The sequence below is a fragment of the Aspergillus vadensis genome (assembly GCF_003184925.1).
Source record: "Aspergillus vadensis CBS 113365 unplaced genomic scaffold BO88scaffold_2, whole genome shotgun sequence".
NCBI lineage: Eukaryota > Fungi > Ascomycota > Eurotiomycetes > Eurotiales > Aspergillaceae > Aspergillus > Aspergillus vadensis.
The window spans coordinates 2203810-2222580 of record NW_020292040.1 but is presented as its reverse complement, the minus strand read 5'-3'; the positions used below and the strand labels follow the sequence as shown (position 1 = coordinate 2222580).

General features: G+C 47.0%; 3 protein-coding genes across 3 annotated transcripts; 2 read left to right on the top strand and 1 right to left on the bottom strand.

Annotated features, from left to right (window-relative positions):
* Positions 1-2617: 2617 nt before the first annotated feature.
* BO88DRAFT_484802 (uncharacterized protein) lies at positions 2618-7785 on the top strand (the record flags this gene model as incomplete). The annotated part of the gene is made up of 7 exons (XM_025712304.1): positions 2618-3218; positions 3288-3539; positions 3600-3716; positions 3776-3859; positions 3916-4086; positions 4139-4733; positions 4791-7785. The coding sequence occupies 7 exons, from the start codon at positions 2618-2620 to the stop codon at positions 7648-7650; spliced, it is 4680 nt and encodes a 1559-aa protein (XP_025567745.1). The 3' UTR covers positions 7651-7785.
* A 304-nt stretch (positions 7786-8089) lies between these two features.
* nut1 (putative RNA polymerase II mediator complex subunit Nut1) lies at positions 8090-11817 on the bottom strand. Its single transcript, XM_025704552.1, has 6 exons — positions 11041-11817; positions 10740-10990; positions 10628-10690; positions 10069-10581; positions 9421-9952; positions 8090-9371 (listed from the first exon to the last, which is right to left on the bottom strand). The coding sequence occupies exons 1-6, from the start codon at positions 11678-11680 to the stop codon at positions 8263-8265; spliced, it is 3108 nt and encodes a 1035-aa protein (XP_025567744.1). The 5' UTR covers positions 11681-11817; the 3' UTR covers positions 8090-8262.
* A 418-nt stretch (positions 11818-12235) lies between these two features.
* BO88DRAFT_326704 (uncharacterized protein) lies at positions 12236-12391 on the top strand (the record flags this gene model as incomplete). Its single annotated transcript, XM_025702485.1, has 1 exon — positions 12236-12391. A coding segment is annotated over one exon (156 nt), but the record flags the coding sequence as incomplete, so codon positions are not given.
* Between the last annotated feature and the right edge of the window lie 6380 nt (positions 12392-18771).

Here is an 18771-nt window from a genome sequence, read left to right as displayed (position 1 = left end):
CTTTACTCGTGGGAATATTTTCGCCCCGGCAGCCAATGATCGCTTCGACGCGCACGTTCTTCTGCCCTTTCACGTGCGGTGTGACTTGACTGCATTGTCACATCGGGTACTTTCTATTTTGGCAACCAGTCGTGTTGCTGCGGGATGAAAGTACCCCCAGGTACCTTGTACATGAGGCTGGCATATGTCAATGCTTGTCAGGGCCTAGGCTACTTGTCCATTGTTTGTCCTCGGGCTGAAGAACCCTCTGGCTCGTTCCGACAGGGCTTCATTGTTTGCTCTCTGCATGAAGAAGGGCTATTCACCGCTGTCTGGACCTTTGATCTCCGTATTCAATAATGCTGCCACATTATTGCTTGTGATCGGGCAGATGTGACGCGTCGCGCAGCCAATACCTCGGATGGTTAAATGTCTGCGTGCATGCCTCAATATAGAACAATTATTGCAAGCATATCATTCTGCTAAGGACGCGACTGCGGACCTGCATGGTTATGGACAATATTATGTACCACTATAGAAAGTTACTAACTGCGGCCCAAATCCTCCACAGACGACAATATATATCGGAAGCTGGTAGTGAAAGGCACAAATTTACATGTATATTTTCGCATCGCACTTTGCCACTAGAGTATATGCGTATAGTAGATATCCACTTACTATTCAAACAATAGAGCACTGCCACCCTTTGAACTTAAATATATGATATTGATACTACTTGATCCACCTACAGACTGGCAGCAAACATGCGAAAACATCGCTCTATCAGCATCCACCAACTTATAGTGACAAGAACTAGTAAAGCCTTATGCATCTTCTTCGCGTAATAAGCTCTTCTGGGATCGTGATTGCTAGATTTGGTCTGTATTCCAGTCGGGTCAAGAAAGTATAGATTTTATGTAGTGGTGGTAGATTCGATTCATAGTATGTATAGTTCAGTCCAAGTAGCTAAGTAACGCTTTCTCTTCTTGGATATATATCTATATGTTATATCATCTTCATACATAGGAATACAAGATCTCGATCTCTACTTACACACTCTCTAATCCATACGGACTGGGTCTTTCAGGTAGAGATATATTTCTAGATGAAAAGCTCGCAATGCTCGTAATCACCTTATATATATATATATCTAATATAGAGGACTCTGGAGATTTTATCTGAGTAGAATTTGACAACAATATATCCATATCTTTCCAGTTTACTGTCCATATTCTGTATATCTTCGAATCTTTATTACAGCATACGATATAAAAGCTGTAGAACTCCAACGCATATATTATGGATTTCTAGAATCTGACAAGGTCGCCTCTAGCCAAAATGTCTTTGGAAGCACCAGGCGATTACCACTAGACCACCCGGCCACCAAATATAGACTGAAAGTAACCCTATCTATGATAGCTAGTCTACTCCATTTCACTGTCATAGCTTCTACTATCTTAGGATATTCATATAATACCAACATTATCTACCTTGTAGTCTCAGTATCTAGTGAAGTATCTGGGGATTTTTGGCTGCCGGAGATTCCCACCTACGTTCGATCGAAGCATCCCACACTAAGGAATCTACTACGTTGATGTGATTATAGGAAGGCCTATCTATCCTGTTATTTAGCTAGTAAGGTCACATGCCTAATTATGTCATTGTTTCTACGAACCCATTGAATGAGCTTGAGAAAGAGGAGCATTTGGAATCCACTGTTCGCATGCACGTATAGTTTGCTAGTGCTGTGTGGAACGCACTGATATATATACAGGAAATTCTCTCCATCGTCTATTCGGAATTAGGGGATGGTGGCTCGCAGATAACTGGTCTGCCAGTTGTGGCGCTTGTTTATATCGTTGCGTTGTTGGAGGATTTTGCTTGGCTTTCGTGGTTTCATGAGACAAAGGGATCTAAAGCTGTCCAGCTCCATATTCTCTGTTTTAAACAGTGAAACACCTGAGCTGCTAGCATCTATATCTAGCATGCTCGATCAGGTACAGGGTTATGAATTGAAATGAGGTGAGTTGGACCAGTTATATATATCATTAGTATCATCATGACAAATACATCAAAGACAAATGAACAACATCTATGTCTCTAACGCTGACTATAACGAGCAGGTTGAAATGAACAGAATATTCGGCCCATGAGCAATTGGCAAGGTAAATGCTCAGTAAATTTCAACTAAGTGGTACTTAGTTGAGGGTAAGAGCATACTTAATACATAGGTGAATCAATTCACGAATATGTTTGTTTTGTTCTATGTTGGAATATACCCCTCTGCATGCTCCCCATATAGACACCGTAGATCGTTTTAGGTCTGCTGGCTAGCGCGTCAGCATTTTATAATACTCTTATTGTTACAAATGAGTCTATGTTATTTATCGCAGCACTCCATTATGAGGATAAAAAGAAAGAAAAAGCAAAACTGAGAGGTGGACCACGTGAGCCAATGAGGATAAAATCTGTGCCGCTCAGCTGGAGGCTACTAGCACTTAGTATATGCAAGCCAGGTGGTCGCGACAGACACCTCAGGCGGGGCTGATTGCCAGCCTCGTTCCTTCCAATCCACCCATCTCAACCCGAACGAATTCGACTCTCGACGAGACAACAACAGCCCAAAGGGTTTCTCAGAATGTTTCTGAGACTCTGTGCTAAACTCAACTTCTCAAAGAGAGATCGGCATGGCTGTGAGAAGGACGAGGAACAGCTCGGTTTATCTCCGAGCACGAAAGACCACGATCGCGTCGTAGCAAATGACGATGTAGGTGTGTCCTCCACCTCAGAGGCAGAGCTTATTCACACCAGAAGAGAAAGTCTCCCGGAAGTGGCCGGAGAGAAGCCAGACAAGAAAGACCGGAAGACCCTGCATGACCGTGAGAAGCATGACGAACAGCCTGGCACATCTCCGAGAACAGGAGACGTTTGCGTCGTAGCAAATGACGATGTTACTCCCCAAAGAGCAAATCTCTGGGAAGTTGCTGGTGGAAAGCTAGACGAGAATGACCGGAAGGCTCTGGGTTTGGAGCGTCCCCTCCTTATCACGGATGTCATCAAAGATGTGATCAAGTCCACTGAAGATAAATACCGTGAGTACCAGGAAGGCGGGCTCAAGATTCGCAAGCGCGATGGTGGGCATATCAACGTCCGCGATTCCGCGAAAAACATTATTCTCCATGCATTGCAGGCGCAGGATCTTGTCACCAAATTGGTCTCCTTTGATCCGACTGGTCATGGTAAGTTACTACACATTGACCTTTACAAGGTCTTAGAATGCATGCATAGATGTTGACAGTGAGGCCCAGCATCAAGTGCATGGTCAGTTGTTTCAATCGGGCTTTCAATAATAAAAAACGACATTGAACGCCGGGATGAGATTCTCCACGCAGCCGAGTATCTAGCCGACCTTCTTTCCTACTATGCGATCGTTGACAATCATTATCGAGAAAGGAAAGTGGAAAGCGATCGAGAATTGGAAGACGCTCTGGTTGAAGTCTACATTGCCGTTCTTCAGTACGCGGCAGAGGTGAAAAAGGCAGAACAAGAAAGAAACGCGGGTATGTGATTTTATCTTGAGGATGTCCTTCAGATGGTGCTATAGACTGATATTATGAAAGCTCGCATATTGAAAAGCGTCACGGCCCTTGTCCAACAGCCGTTCAAGGAACTCAAGAGAACTGTCGAGAAGAAAGAGCAGGCTGTTCAGAAGTGGGCAAATCTTACGGAAGCTCTAGGTACTACCACCTTCTGTTTGCCAAGGTCAACCAACATGTACCCTCGCTCATTCTTATAGACCACAAAAGACAAGTAGAAAGCATGCTCGAAGAAATTGACGAGGCGGTTGGAAGGCTGAAGATTATCCAATCGCACACTAGGAGTAAGGGACCCTCAAGGCATCGATCTTTTGAGAAGAACGTACACTAATATCAGCAGGCTTGCAAGACCGTGAGATTCTCAACTGGTTATCCACGGCATCCTATTCAGATCCCCAAAATAACACTCAAGGCCACCGCGCATCAAACACGGGGAACTGGTTTCTCAACTTGCCCGAGTATAAAGAGTGGAAGATCACACCTGGAAAGATCTGTTGGCTTTATGGAGCAGGTGCGTGCCCCTAACTATTACAAGAGGAATTAATCCTGATATCTTGCGAAAGTCGGCTGCGGAAAATCGGTTCTTTGTTCTACAGTTATCCAGGATATCGAGGAATTCTGCGAATCTGATCCATCAAGAAAATTTGCCTACTGGTACTTTCAGTTCAGCAATGACGAAACACAGAAGGTGTACAACATGATTCGGTCCATACTGCGACAACTCATGCCACGAACACTTCCTTCATCTATAATAAATCTCTGGGAAGAACATAGCCCTCGGGGCAGTAAGCCACAACAGCAAAAATTCGCAGATATTCTGGACGTCGTCTTGGAATCTTCCCAGGGCGAGGTTTTCCTCATCTTAGATGCACTTGATGAGTGTCCAGCGACTGGAGACGACGGAAGAAGCTCGCTTTTGCAGTTTATTGTAGAACTGCTTGGAAAACATCAAAGCAAAATGCACATTCTCGCCACTAGTCGACCAGAGCCTGATATACGATCAAGACTAGAACTATACCAAAGCGTGGATCTGGAGACTGGATTGGGGCAAGATGTGGAAACTTTCGTCCGTGATCAAGTTGCTCATGGCAGGTTGCGTGAATGGGGCGAGTCGGTCAAAAAGAGGACTCTAGAGAAATTGCTTGATATCCCGGAACGGTATGTTGCATTGATCCATGGATATGTATAGTCTGATTGATACATGTGATTGAGCAGGCGCTTTCGCTGGGCTGATCTGCAAATAAAGCGGCTACAAGGGTCCAAAACTGAGGCTGCATTTCACAAAACTCTTGATTCCATTCCAGTCACACTCGAGGATACCTATAAAGATACCCTTGAACGGCTGTCGCCAGAGGATCGGGAGGCGGCTCGCACGATATTGATTTGGCTCAGCTTTTCTGCCGCCCCGCTGGATTTGAAGACTGTCGCGGCTGTTGTGTCTTTTCGTTTTCCGGAAGATGTTGTAACAACCTGCACTACTTCTCTAGTCACTGTGAGCATGTCTGATAATACTGTGAGACTCGCTCATTTCTCCGTGAAGGAGTTCTTAGTCCGCAACGAAGCCATGGCTCACTGGTTTCAATTCTCGGTTATATCTGGCCATGATGCCATAACTAACAGATCGGTTGACTGTCTGCTTGAGAGTACCGAAATCCTAACCAAGACCGCTGCTGTGCAACAACCACTACTGACATACGCCGCACAATACTGGGACTATCACTTGGCACAATCAGGAGGTCTCCACACCTGTTGTATTGATCTCCAGGAGAAGGTTGACCGCCTGTTCATCGAACGCAATGTCTATACCAACTGGGTGCGCTCGTATTATTATTCTAGGTATTATGATATGTGGCATCGATCTTTCGAGGACCTGCAATCGCCTCTGAGCTCTGCATCAGAAAGAGGACTGAAATCAACGGTTGATTTATTGCTTGCAAAAGGTGCCGATCCTATGGTGTCATCTCTTGCTGAACGAGACAATGCATTGCTAAAAGCCGCGGAGCAAGGTCACCTGGAGGTCCTACAGTTGTTGTTGAATAGGGTGGATGAGATACCGCGAAGAGTGACTAAGTGCATGCTGAGTATTATTCACGCCGCCGAGTCCGACAAAGAGAAGCTATCAATGATTTTGGACCTGCTTTGGGGCAAGGGTGTTTTGCATGATCGATCAAGAGTACGCCGTATGGTCGTTGATGGGGAACTTGTTGAAGCAGCAGCTGCGAATGACGAGTCGGGCCATATGCTAATTAGTTGGCTCTTAGATCGAAAAGAGAAAATGGGTGTCAGGATAACTGAGAGGTTAATTGTAGCTGCGCTGGAAAATCAAAGTCGCGGCGAAGAAATCATACACTTGCTTCTAAATAAGTGTGATGCGGATTTGAAGCGTATTCCATCATTGATGCGGGTGTTTTTTGCCTCATGGAATATTGATGCCATGAGTGCCGTCCTCAAGAGGTGGGTGCATGATCTTGTGCCGGATGAGGAGTGTCTCGATGCTTTCGTACGCGGAAAGAAAGAAGCGATGGAGCTGCTTCTGCAGGAGCGTGGAGAGGAAGTCCAAGTTACCCAGAGTGTCCTGATTACAGTTGCCAGCAGTGCAAATGATCCACAGACAGTGAGGCTCTTGCTAGACAGGCGGGGGCCCAGAACAGAAATCAATAAAAAGGTGCTTTTAGCTGCTGCAGGAAACCATTCGAAAGGCAGTGCGATCATGGATGTGTTGCTTGATGAGTGTGAGCATGACATCGTTATTGATGACGAAATCATTCAAAAAATTGCAGAGAATTCTAATGAAGGCTTGGAAATGATGAAGTCTCTCCTCTGCAGACAGCAAGCGGGCTTTGTGGTCACCGAGCAAATATTATGCACCGCTGCTGAAAAACACGACCGGGAAATGCTGGAGCTTCTGGTGAACAATGCTGATGGCTCTAATCTTCCCATAACAGGGGAAACCTTACGTTCTGTAGCTGGTAATAATTATGATGGACGAGCCTTGATAGAGTACCTATTTGAGCTCCGAGGCCACAGTCTTCCTGTTTCAGAGGATGTACTGGTATCTGTCGCAGATGCAGATAATTATGAGGCGGACGATGTGCTCACGTTCCTTCTAGAGAGGTTTCCTGATATCCCAGTGACTGATCGACTGTTCGAAGCGTCCTGTATCCACCATAATGCCATGAGTCTACTGTTGGATCGACGGCGTGACTACCTTCCAATCGAAGCAATGATCCGCAAAATAGCAAAAGCACCTGTGTTGGCAACGGGAGAAAAGGTACTGGGGATGCTTCTGGATCGGCAGCTTGTGAAATTGGATGAATGGCTGGTGGAAACAGTCGCTGACGAGAACCATACTCTTCTGGAGGTTATTTACCAGAGAAATCCGGATTTCCCAGTGACACCAAAAGTAGTTGTCAAGGCTGCTAGAAACGATGGTGCAATGAGAATCCTGCTTGACCGACAGAAGAACCAAGTTGTGATCACAGAGGAAGTGATCAAAGCTTCATTGTCGGGACCGTTTCCAAACTGGGTCATACGCTTACTCCTGACTCGTCTGGATCGAAACGCAGTGCCAATTACAGAGGATCTCCTGATATATGCTATCAAAAATGATGATTTTTTGCATCGTCAGATCAAAGCTCTAGAGTTGCTTTTAGAACCACGCCGTGACCTCAACCTCAGTGCAGTCTGGGAAGCAATATGGCAGGATCCTGAAATCAAGCCATCTTCTCTGGCTCTGGCAGCAGAGGCTCTTTTTCAATATGTCAGGCTTGATGTCTCGGATGAAATGCTGGAGAGACTCTCATCTGGGTCCTGGTCAAGCTATTCCCCCTTGGATAATTTCGTCCACTCCTGTATGCAGTACAAGATACCGTTACCCACCACCGAGGCAGCGCTCGAGTTGATTGTTGAAAATACCACGTTGAACACAGTCGATATATACCTGGAGAACTATCCTGACACCACGATTACCAAGAAACACATCGAAGCTGCCAAGAGGAATTCGGTAGAAGACAGGTACCGGGATGAGCTGGTTTCACTTCTACTGTCTGCCAAGTCGAGGGTACCCTCATCTTGAAGAGCACTGGAGGTCATGATGTTTATTTTGTTTTTGTTTTCTTTTTCTTCGTGTTCTTTCTTTTTGATGCTTCGAGTTGGATGGGAAAATATCCTTGATTTAACTCTTGTTTGGTGTTACCTGACCAGATAGACACCAGACCTTCTCTCTCTCTCTCTCTCTCTCTCTCTCTCTCTCTCTCTCTCTCTCTCCTCCCTCTTAGATCTCAGTTTCCGCCAACCATTATGTGGTTCATCCGTTAATACTACTCACTCACCAAGTCTGTTACCCTGACAGTTCAATTTATCAGACCGTACATCAAGGATTGATTACTGTAGACATTACTATAACGCGTCTCTAATGAAAATCCCAAAGGGGAAGTACACAAGTAACCAGTGGACATAGAAATTGCAGTAATGAAATCTAATTGGTTTGAATGAACAGAAGAAATGAGGCTACTACTACCACTATACTTCATGAGATAACCCAACCTAGTGGACATTAGAAATGATATATACTACTACTTAAGACCACTTCAAACATACCTAACCACATAGTCTACAACTACCCATCCCAACACATACAAAATAAAAATAAAACACCATCACACACCAACAACAACTACTACAACACCTAAAACAACCCCTCCATATCCAAATCCAAAAACTCGGGATTCCCCACCGCCATATCTGCCGCATTCAACACATCATCAATACTCGTATCCAACCCCCCACTTCCCATACCCCCCATGCCTCCTGCTCCCCCACCACCGTCCATCCCCGCCGCGACAGCATTATCCAGCATCTGGTTGATCGTACTCTCCTCTTCGTGGCCGCCTGCCCCGGAGGTATCCAGGTCCATTTGTCCCGGTCCACCTACACCAACGCCGAGCTGCATGTTCTGAATGATGTTGTTCATGTCCAGTTGCGAGGGTGGAGTAAGGGCGGCGTTGACGCGGCGCCATAGCCGCACGATGATTTCTGCGCGGAGGGGATCCTTTTCGCAGATCTTGGGGACGGAGTCGTGTAACTGGTAGAGGGCGCCGCGGGGGGTGAGGATTGGGTTACGCGGGGGGATTTCTTTGGTCGTGTTGGTAGGGTCGATGTGGTGGTGAGGGGAGTAGGTGTTTTGGTCGACGGCGAAGGAGTCAGCCAGGGGGGCGCAGATCATGGTGGCTGCGATGTCGAGGGCGAGGTCGCTGCTGCCTGTAGTGTTTGTGGGGGAGGCGGTGGCTTGGAGTTTGAGTTCGTCGATTAGGGCGCAGAGTACGCGCATGGAGCCTTGGATGTGGATGCCTGCGATGAATTGGCGGTGGGTGTAGGATTGAGGGGCCATGCTCATGTCTGGGCTGGTGCTCCAGAGGATGAGCGATTGGAAAGTGCTGCGGATGCTGGCGAGGAGGCCGCCGGGGGTGTGGGCGGTCCAGGACTCGAGTTCGCTGCGGCGGGTGCTGCCGCTGCGTTGGAAGGAGAGGTGGGGTTCGAGGGCCTCGAGGATGGGTTTGATGGTGTCGTCGGGTTGGCGGGCGCGGATGCTCTTGAGTTGTTCTTCGAGGGAGCGGGCCGTGATGTTGAGGACGGTTCGGTGGATTTCTTTGGCTTCGCCGGAGATGGAGCTCGGGCTTATGAGGGAGTGGAGGGCTTTGAGGGGGATGGAGGGGTCGCTTTCGGATTCCCAGATGTGGTTTCCCAGCCAGTTTAGGGCGAGGATGAGAGATGGGAGGAGGAAGGGTTCCAGGAGGTCTAGCGTTGTTAGTCTTGAGAGGGGGAGGGCAGAAGGTGTAGGGCTTACATTCGAAGCCGCCCTTGAGGGTGTCGAAGTCGAGCTTTCCTGCTTCGCATGCGCTGAGACTTTGGTTGAAGAGTGTTGTCACTAGCATATAGAACTCCTGCGGACTGCAGGCGGACATGGTCTCTTCGCTGATACCCTCCGCCATGAATAAGGCGTTGATCCAGGATCCAAGGTTCTTGTTCTGCTTCTCGCTAAGGTCGTCGAGCTTCTGGCTGCAGAAGCCGTTCTCGAGCAGTCGCAGGACGAAGGAGTTGCTACCTCCAATTCCCATGTCTTGCGGTCGCAGGTCGTATCGGAACTTGAAGGTCAGCACAAGCAGTAGGATGCTTCCAAACTCGTCGTAGACTGGTTGACTCTCGCCCTGGTCCTCGTCCCAGTGCCAGGCGTCTAGCAGAGCGCAGAGCGGTTGGAGTACTTGCTTCAAGCTGCGGAAGAGCAAGATCACGTCCAGGGCCTGTGGCCGACGGGACAGTGAGTTGCAGATGTTTTTCAACGTCATCGTCTCTTTTTGATTGCAGAGATGGTGCATGACCTGGTTGCGTCAACCTTTGATTCCCAAAAAAAAAAAAAAAAAAAAAAAAAAAAAAAAAAAAAAAAAAAAAAAAAAAAAAAAAAAAAAAAAAAAAGAAACAACACTGGAGGACCTACATCTGTAATAGCACCCACTATCGCACCTGCGTTGCCCTCCATGGACTCGATCTCGTTGATCAACTGCTCTGCGCGCTCGGGATTGGCATTGATCTGCGAGACGAGCTCATCCTTGTTGTATGGGCCGCCGACAGGGAGAGTCTGCATTGGATTCTCGCCTAGTAGGCGCTCGATACTCGACTCGGGGATCAACTTGTGCGAGGCACAAGCAAACAAAAACTCCTGTCGCACATCGGACAAGACCGTATTGCTTTGCATAGCGAACATCTGCGAGAACGATGGGAACGTGTTTGGGTCTAGCCGGCTCAAAGCATGGCTGATGCAAAGCTCCATCGGCAACGGCAATGACACGATAGAGGCTGCCAACATGGCCGCGATGAAGGTGGGGAGCTTGTTCACCAGAAACGAGCGGAACAGAAACATAGTTCGGCTAGACTCGTTGCGGTAGCTGGCATTCGACAGGACATCGAACGAGGCTGTTATGAGCTCCTCAATGAGAACTTGATAGTGTCCCTGCGATGGTCAGCTAGTGCTGCGATAAAGATAACGTTCTACTCACGCCGTATCTATTCGAAAGGAAATTCAGCAGCATGCTATCATCTACCAAGGGGCGGCCCACAAGCTAGAATCCAGTTAGTAATATTCAGATAATTGTGCAGCGGTTGAAATACCATCGCATTGATATACACATAGAGACCTGCTCTGGAATTTATCACAGGCCCGTCCATGACCGAGTCCTCAAACTGAAGCGCATTGACATTGACATTTTCCATCATGGAAACATCCAATGCTTTGGACGGAGGCTCTCCAAACAAATTGAACTCCTTTTGCAAGCTATCCAACCGGTTACGGAGCGGCAGCGATACCTCCACACAGAGGGGAAGATACGCCGACAAAGCCTGTCCAAGCTTTATCTTCAACGCTATCAGACCGTCAGTATATTCCAGACACTAGAGGAACATGATATAATACCTTCATGAGAATCCGCCGAAAGAACCTCCAACCCCTTAGCTGTCCCCGAAAGCGCCGCAAGCAGAATCCCGAGACTCTCAAACAACGACACCGCATCAGGCGAACTCATCAACCCTCCCGTCTGATGACTGGTATCCAAATGACTATTATGCCAAGCCACAACAGCCTGAATCCAATCCACAATAGACGCAAAGATACTCAACGCCTCAGCAAAAGTCTTCGAAGCAGTGCCCGTCGAAACAGAAAGCATAGCATCCTGAACCACCCTGATATCCGTCATCAGAGTATAACACTTCCGCTTCTGCTTTCCCTGCACAGCAGCAGCTGTAGTAGCATTCGCCTCCGAACCACCCGCCGACGGCATCTTATCATGAATAGACGAATGCTTGAGCAGCGAATTCAACATCGTCGAAGTCCGCACCAATCCCATCTTGCACAGACAGTCAATATACAAAGGGGGCAAGGGATCCCATTTGATCCCCGTTGCGAGGCGCGTCTCCAGCAATACATCGAGCAGCTGGGCTTCACCAATGGGATAGCGCTGCATCAGCAGCCGCGTGAGGTTCTTAAACTCCGCGGCATCGATCCGGTGGAGCAAACATTGTTGGAGGAATGTCCCCCATTGTTCGGAGGATGTCATGTTCCAGATATTTTCGCGAGATTACCTGGCTTTGCGGAGTGCATAGCAAGCATGCGGGGGGAAGCTATATATTGGAACTCAATTTACACGTTCACTTGAACTCGGCGCTGATGTAGCGTTGGACATCGTGGCCTTGGCCCTCCTTGTTGGCGGTTCTTTCCGGGGAAAGCTTCAACCGTTTGTTTGGACGACGTCGAGGAAAGGTCACGTGGGATTAGATAAGCGGGTGTCACATGATGGGTGGTTGTTGAGGCTGAAGACATTCAGTATAGAAGTATGCTTGACAAGGATGAGAGACAACCACAACTTAGTCAGGTGTATAAATGTGGTAGCGTCTATACATCTAGTAGTATATACATACATGAGACCTATCTATATACAAAGGACCCAGCCTTGGCTCAATGTCATGTCATGTCCATCGATACCTGTCAGACCCAATCCCCGTAATTACAATACCATTCACGCCACAAACCATGAAAGAGTAATCAAGTCCGAGCAAAGACCAGACAGACCCTGTGTAACCATACTCCATCGGACCAACTACCTAGCTTGAACATGACAGACTTCAAACTACATGAGACACAAGGAAATCGAAACCGAGTTATACCTCAAACAGTATATGCAGCAAGCAAAGGTGTTGGTGTGCTCGGACGTTCACCGTTGTTAGTCAAAGCGATCTGGCGCCAAAAAACTACTACTCAAGCCCACAAATACCTGTACAGGCCAATCAAGCCCGCCAGATCTAGGGTAAACGGCCACACACTGGGCGCACATCCAGGACGAGTTGAACCATGGGATTAAATTGGGGGCCCCTTGACGGACAATTATATGTAAAAGGTTTCTGATTGCAGAGTGGGGGATTTCCCACAGAGCAAGTACGACTAAAAGGGGGGTTGAGGGAGGGAAGGAGGGTACCTACAGTGGGATGTCAGAAGTTTGCGTTGCCCCTTGTTCCACGCTAGCCGTTCCGCTTTCCTAATTAAGCTATCTAGAACTCTATCTAGAACTCAATAAGCTGTATACCAACCATCCGCTTGGATGACTGCCTGTACGCGATGAGGCATGGTTTAACATAGATTTCAAAGCACTCTTTCATCAATTGCATGCCAGGCTTCAATTGCTGCATCTATAAGCCTCTAGCAAGTATCTTCAGTATCTGAAGCGCGTTCCAACTCAGGATGTAGTTCGTATATCTTGGCTTTCATAATAGCCCATAGATTTTCAATAAGATTCAAATCAGGTAAGTATGGCGGCCAAATCATGACTTCTACCCCCATATCTTGAAGCAATTCGCGTACAATATAGGCTTGGTGTACAGATGCCCCGTCATGCATGAAGATATCCCCAGTCTGTAATATCTCAAATAGAAATGCTTCATAAATACCATGAATAATCCATGCAGTAACACCTTGACGCGTTAATTCTGGATCTCCTTGTAAAGGTAAGAGACCAGTACATCTATTATATCTAAAAACAGCCCAAAACATCTGCTTAACACCCTTTCCACAATATACAGCATGAATATCACGCTCAATGATTTGTTGTTTTGGTGATCAAAAGGTATAGATTCATCGAACTCCTGCGCCGCGCTCAACTAAGCATTCATCTGACCAGATAACTCATAGGAAGTCTTCAGCAGTATATTCTGCATATTATTAAGCCCATCTTAATCTCTTCTCTGCATGTTGAGGAGTAATTTCTGGCCGCTCACATTATTTCCATTTCTGCATGTGTAGAGTACGGAACAGACACTGAACTGTTCTAATTGAAGGACTGCTTTGTACAGCAGTAGAGAGTTCACGCATTTTTATATGTTGATCTTGCTCAACCAAGTCTAATAACTTCTGCTGTTCTTCAGGAGTGATCTTTTTGGATCGACCGGAGCGAGGTGCAGAGTGTTGCTGCTTTCGCGTACTCTCGCGTTTGATTGTAGTCTGTATAGTAGAATAAGGAATATGAGGATAGCGTTTATGAATCATAGTAAAGGTCCATCCAATTGCTTTTAACTCACAGAGTCTAGCACGGATCTCTGGGGTCAACTCTTTGCGTGGTGGCATCTTTGTATGGCTTGCTTGCTTGCTTGCTTCAAGATTCAGGGCTCTGTACGTGTTGTTTTGGTAGGCAGAATAGGTGTATTCTAACCTATTTAGGAAGGCGGAAGTGAAAGCAGTTAGCGTAGAATGTGGAGCAACGCAAACTTCTGACATCCCACTGTAGGGCCACAGTAAGAACCACTATCTTGAACCACACAATGGGGCCTTGACTTTTCCTTTCTCTCTCTCTCTCTCTCTCTCTCTCCCTCCCCACTCATAAAAAAGAATTAAGCGACGGAATTAGACCAAATACCATGTGAGATCTTGTGTGCATCTGGCCCTGAGAGTTATTTTTCCTTTTTCTTTTTTTTTTCTTACTGTTCCCCTTGCCGATCTCCCCACCCGAGACGAGGATCTCGGAAATCTGGAAAGTGGACCGAGGCTATGAAAAAAAAAAAAAAGTGAGGTTAATCTCGACCAGATGCCGGAAATGGGTTGTCTGACGAGATTTCTCACACACTCTTTTTCATTCTCTCCCGGCCGAAAGAAAAAAGTACCATATGTTATACGGCCGAAGCCGGGGTAACTCGGAATTGTATTTCCTTGACACATGAGATTTACTTGGTGAAATTTCAATGTAGTAGTATTGTTGTGTGTGGGTGGTAGTATAGTAGTATATGTGAAGAGTATAAAATAATATGATAGTAGCATTTGGTATAGTGATGGTCAATGCTGATTGACAGGCTAGTTAGGTTATTAATTATAAAGGCAACTACTATTACTGGAGAGTCTGTGCTGTGTTTTGCTTTCATCAATAATGCAGGGTACTCTACTGAATCATAGCTTCTGACTCGCAATGTGCATATCTTTCTCCTGAGAACCTGGCCGGAATTCTTGCCTAGTAAAGTATTAGAGTTTGGTGGGCGAGGGGTCACTGAGCGGCGATCTTGCATATGTGGGTAAGAATCGCCCGTCGGAAATACTGTCCCATCGCCCGGTACGGGTACTAGTAAGATTCAGTTCCGGTCCGATCGATCTTGTATTACCTTCACTATTGTTGGATGGGTATACACGGTAACAATGGATTGATGTTATCATAGCAGGATTCAAGCATATATACATTTTCTTTAGAGGTAAGTAAGATTTGTGCGTAGTAACATATATTGTCTGTATGATTTTTTATTGAGTTCAATGACCTGGTTATGTATAGTAAACATCAGGAGTGTAAGTCCATCTTACGCATAGTTGGTAATACGAATGTAACAAGCTATGACCCCTCGACCTCGATGACGCGTCGCAACATGACAGAACCTGACTCGACAAATTCTCCGAGCCAGGCGCCTTGACTCACCCGCCATCTGCACTGTTCAGTTGCCTACATGACAAGTACGGCGACCAAATGACTTAACATAAGAGAAATCGTATATTCGTTCGGTTGGAAGCTAAAACGGTCAAAGCAGCATACACACCACACGCCGCAGCACAGATGGGAAATTACGCTTTCAGAAGAGACGGAGATCTCCGAACAAATCTACTATAGCACTTCCGATGGATCGGATGAGGTGTGGGTGTTGGTTTTAGTAATCGGCTGAGCCTGAGTCCGAACATACGAATATGTTACCAGTCGGCGAAAGAGCAGTAATTTGATACGACCAAGCGGCAGAGTGCAAGTGCCTGAAAGGAAAATATGACCGACGACTAGGTCGATGGCGATCATCCTTCCCTTTTTAGATTTCCCCTTTTCTATGGGGATAGTAACACAACTAACCAAAGGAGTAAAAGGTCAACTGAGCACCAAATTTGAGCCGTGAGAAGTGCCAGGGGGATGTGTAAAGTACGTCACATCCCTATCGATCGTGGTTGGTTGGTCTGCCGCGGTGGACGGATTGCTGGACCCAAGGATCCATTGACCGTTTCGTTTCAGATTGAGTATAGAGGAGCTCATTCGGGAAAGAGGGGGTTTTTAATTATTTACCCGGTATAAGTATGAATTAAATGGTTCCCCGGAGGCTGCCTGTGTGAGGACATTGGGGAACATGCTATGATCATTGGCGAGCCTAAAGTAAGCTCCTTGATATAGCTCAGCGATCGTGTGCCAATCACAGTCTTTTGAGAGAGTTCCTGACTCGAAAAGATCTCCTCAATTGGTATTAGAAAATGTCTGAGGTGCTGTAGACCCGCGGGCAAGGCACACCTGATTTTCCTGTAGTAGCCGAGACCGTGACCGGAGGTATGACCCTACTTTTCACTAAGGATATACCCATGATAATGGCGAGCAACAGACTCTGAAATGAAGAAGCGAAACACTTACAGATGAGGCTCGTGGTTCCTCGTGCACACCAAATCCCGATTTCTAGGCCCGTCGGCGCAATTTAGTATTTAGTTTGACCTGGGCCCTCAAATGGTAAGTCGGTGTGAGTCTCGATTAAACAATAAAAAGCAAGGGACTCACATGCTTCGTTCCAAAAGCCCAGTGCAAGTGCAACTCTGGAGTCTCCTGCGACACTCTGAACCCGGCCGTTGGGCTTCCTCTTCAACTTAATAAGTTGTCATATAACAGTGACTCACCATGCGGTTCCTATCATGTCGTATAACGATAGAATAGACGTCTGACAATTTAAGGACGGTGTATTCAGCGCTGCTTGATCTGATTGGCTCGAGTCGAAGAAGCGCCAGGGGATATCATCACGAGGTTGTCTCGGAAGTTATTCCACACTATGGCCCACATTCACGGCAAGACTGTAGACTTGCTTTGAAGACTTGAAGGTTAGCGGCAATCCAGTAACCATAAATGTCTCCACGTCGTATGTCGTTTCATTTAGTATACTGCATGAAGAGATTTGGAAGTCAGTAGGCTAAGGTATGCGTCGGCACTGTTCTGAAGTGATAGACGAAGTTGGGCCAACGTCTCGTGTCTTTGCATTGAAGCCAAGGATAATGGGGAATTGCAAAGAGCATTGGCATGATGCTGTACATCCACCACTATGCGTGAGGAAGCATTAGTGAGGCAGATTTTGTCGAAATGCGTTGAGGCATTAAGTTACAAACAAGGATACTCCCCTGCTTGACACCAGTCTACCGTGGCAGAGACGGATGACTCTGATTGAAAGACCGAATAACCCCTTGGCATCTTGCCGAATCGTCTGGGTTCAGTGCACGTTCCTAACAGGTAGGTGAGCCTTGCTTAAGCGCCCTGCTATTGACGCTTCGTTTATGCGGGTTGGAACACACGGGACTAGGCTGTCAAAGCCTATTCATGAGGTGGTGATGCACTTCCGCTTTGGTGATCGTCATGTCACCTGCGTAAACGAATAATTGACATTCATCACGACGCCGATCAGAAAGACACAAATGGTCGGTAAAGCGGCCTTTGGTCACTATTGTTTACTATTAGCACTAGCAGCCCACAACATCCAGTGGAGTCTTCACCCACCTTGACGGATCAGAGCCACATGCTTGAGACAGCATCAGTGTTCGGTCAACATCTGCAACATCGCAACACTAACAGCAGCTAGTGTGGCTGGCAAACCCATGATCCTTGCAGAGATCTGTGGCTAGTGCAAACTAGTGGCAATAATATGTGGCTGGAGAGGACTGCCCCGCCACGGTGGCAAAACATGCCGTGGCTGTGATGTCGATCGCTGTGGCGTCGGGGTCGCCGTCTGGCCAGATTTGTTCGCTTGCTGTAGGTAGTATCGTGGGCGAAAATCTCGATGCTATGTGAGTTAGAATGAGCTCGGTTGGCAAAGAACAAGCAGGTACCATTTGAGTCGGTCAGGATGATATCCGTCCTGGGGATGGTAAAGAGAAGGGATACTCAGAGTATAAATCGAGCCGGCCAGTAGAGAGTTTCAGATACAGGGCAGAACGGTAAGTTACACCCTATGAAAAAGGTAAGAGTAAAAGAAAAACATGCATAACCCAAGTAAGCTCCGATCACCCCCTACATACGGTGTCCACCTCCAATAGTTGCCTGGAGGTTGTCGGCTCCGAGCCCGTATTTGCTTGCCCAAGTGAGATGTCACACTTCCATTAGTTTCTCTCCGCTCAGGTTGCGGCCGCGCGACGGGTCAATTTTCGGTGGCAAAGGCGCATGCGAAGTCAAACATGAGCACAATGCATTATGCAGCTTTAGATTAGCGAGCAGCCAATTGGACGGCCTGGAACTGTCATGGTGGATAGGATGAACGTGCTCGTGCATACATACTCTTCGTGAATTCCGGGAATTGGTGTGGTGACGCTGCCCCATTGATAGGCCGGCGGTAATTCGAAAAACCCAGAAGGAGCAAATAGTTGAGACTTAGGTAGACTCACCTTGCATGGTTTCCAACCAGAATACTGTGTACAACAGGGAGAGGTCATTGATATATTGGTATGAAAAGGGCCGAACATTCCTTTTCCAATAAACATCGGAATTGTTTTCCTTGGAACCGGCCCCTCCTGGTGGACATGGAAAGTGGCCTCTACCCCAACGATACCGGTGTCATATAACGCGGTTAACGGTCATCTCGCATTGACTCCATGGTGTGTTGTGCGGTAAGGCGTGCTAAGCGCACGAAAAGCATTAGACAACATTGATGTTGTAAGCACCTAACCTGTTTGGAGCCCATGCGCACCGGGACCTAGAAAGGGAAAAAGCAAATGCCGTCTCAGATCCACCAACGGTAACATAATGATCAAGCCACCGACCAAGTAAGCCACAATGAGTTATGGTTCGCAGTGCAGAGATACGACCCAGCAGCATCGCACCACATTGTTTTGCCAGGTATCTGTCAAAGCCGCCCGAAAGACGAATGCATATCACCTGCACCTTGAGCATGGCGTCTCGTAAGCCGCAAGGTGTGAATAGCTGGTTGGTGCTTGGTTTGGGATACTTTTCTCACCGCTCATCCGGGGTTTCTTTCTTCTGCTGTCCCGGTTTCATGCTGTGAGCATGCGTGCATATGTTGCTATCGGAGCCACAAGTTGGTCTACTGAAGGGTATCAATTCACCAGCTGCGTGGCATATCCCGGACCTCAGTCAGGATTGATAGCTGATAGATCAGTCGAGTTATTTCT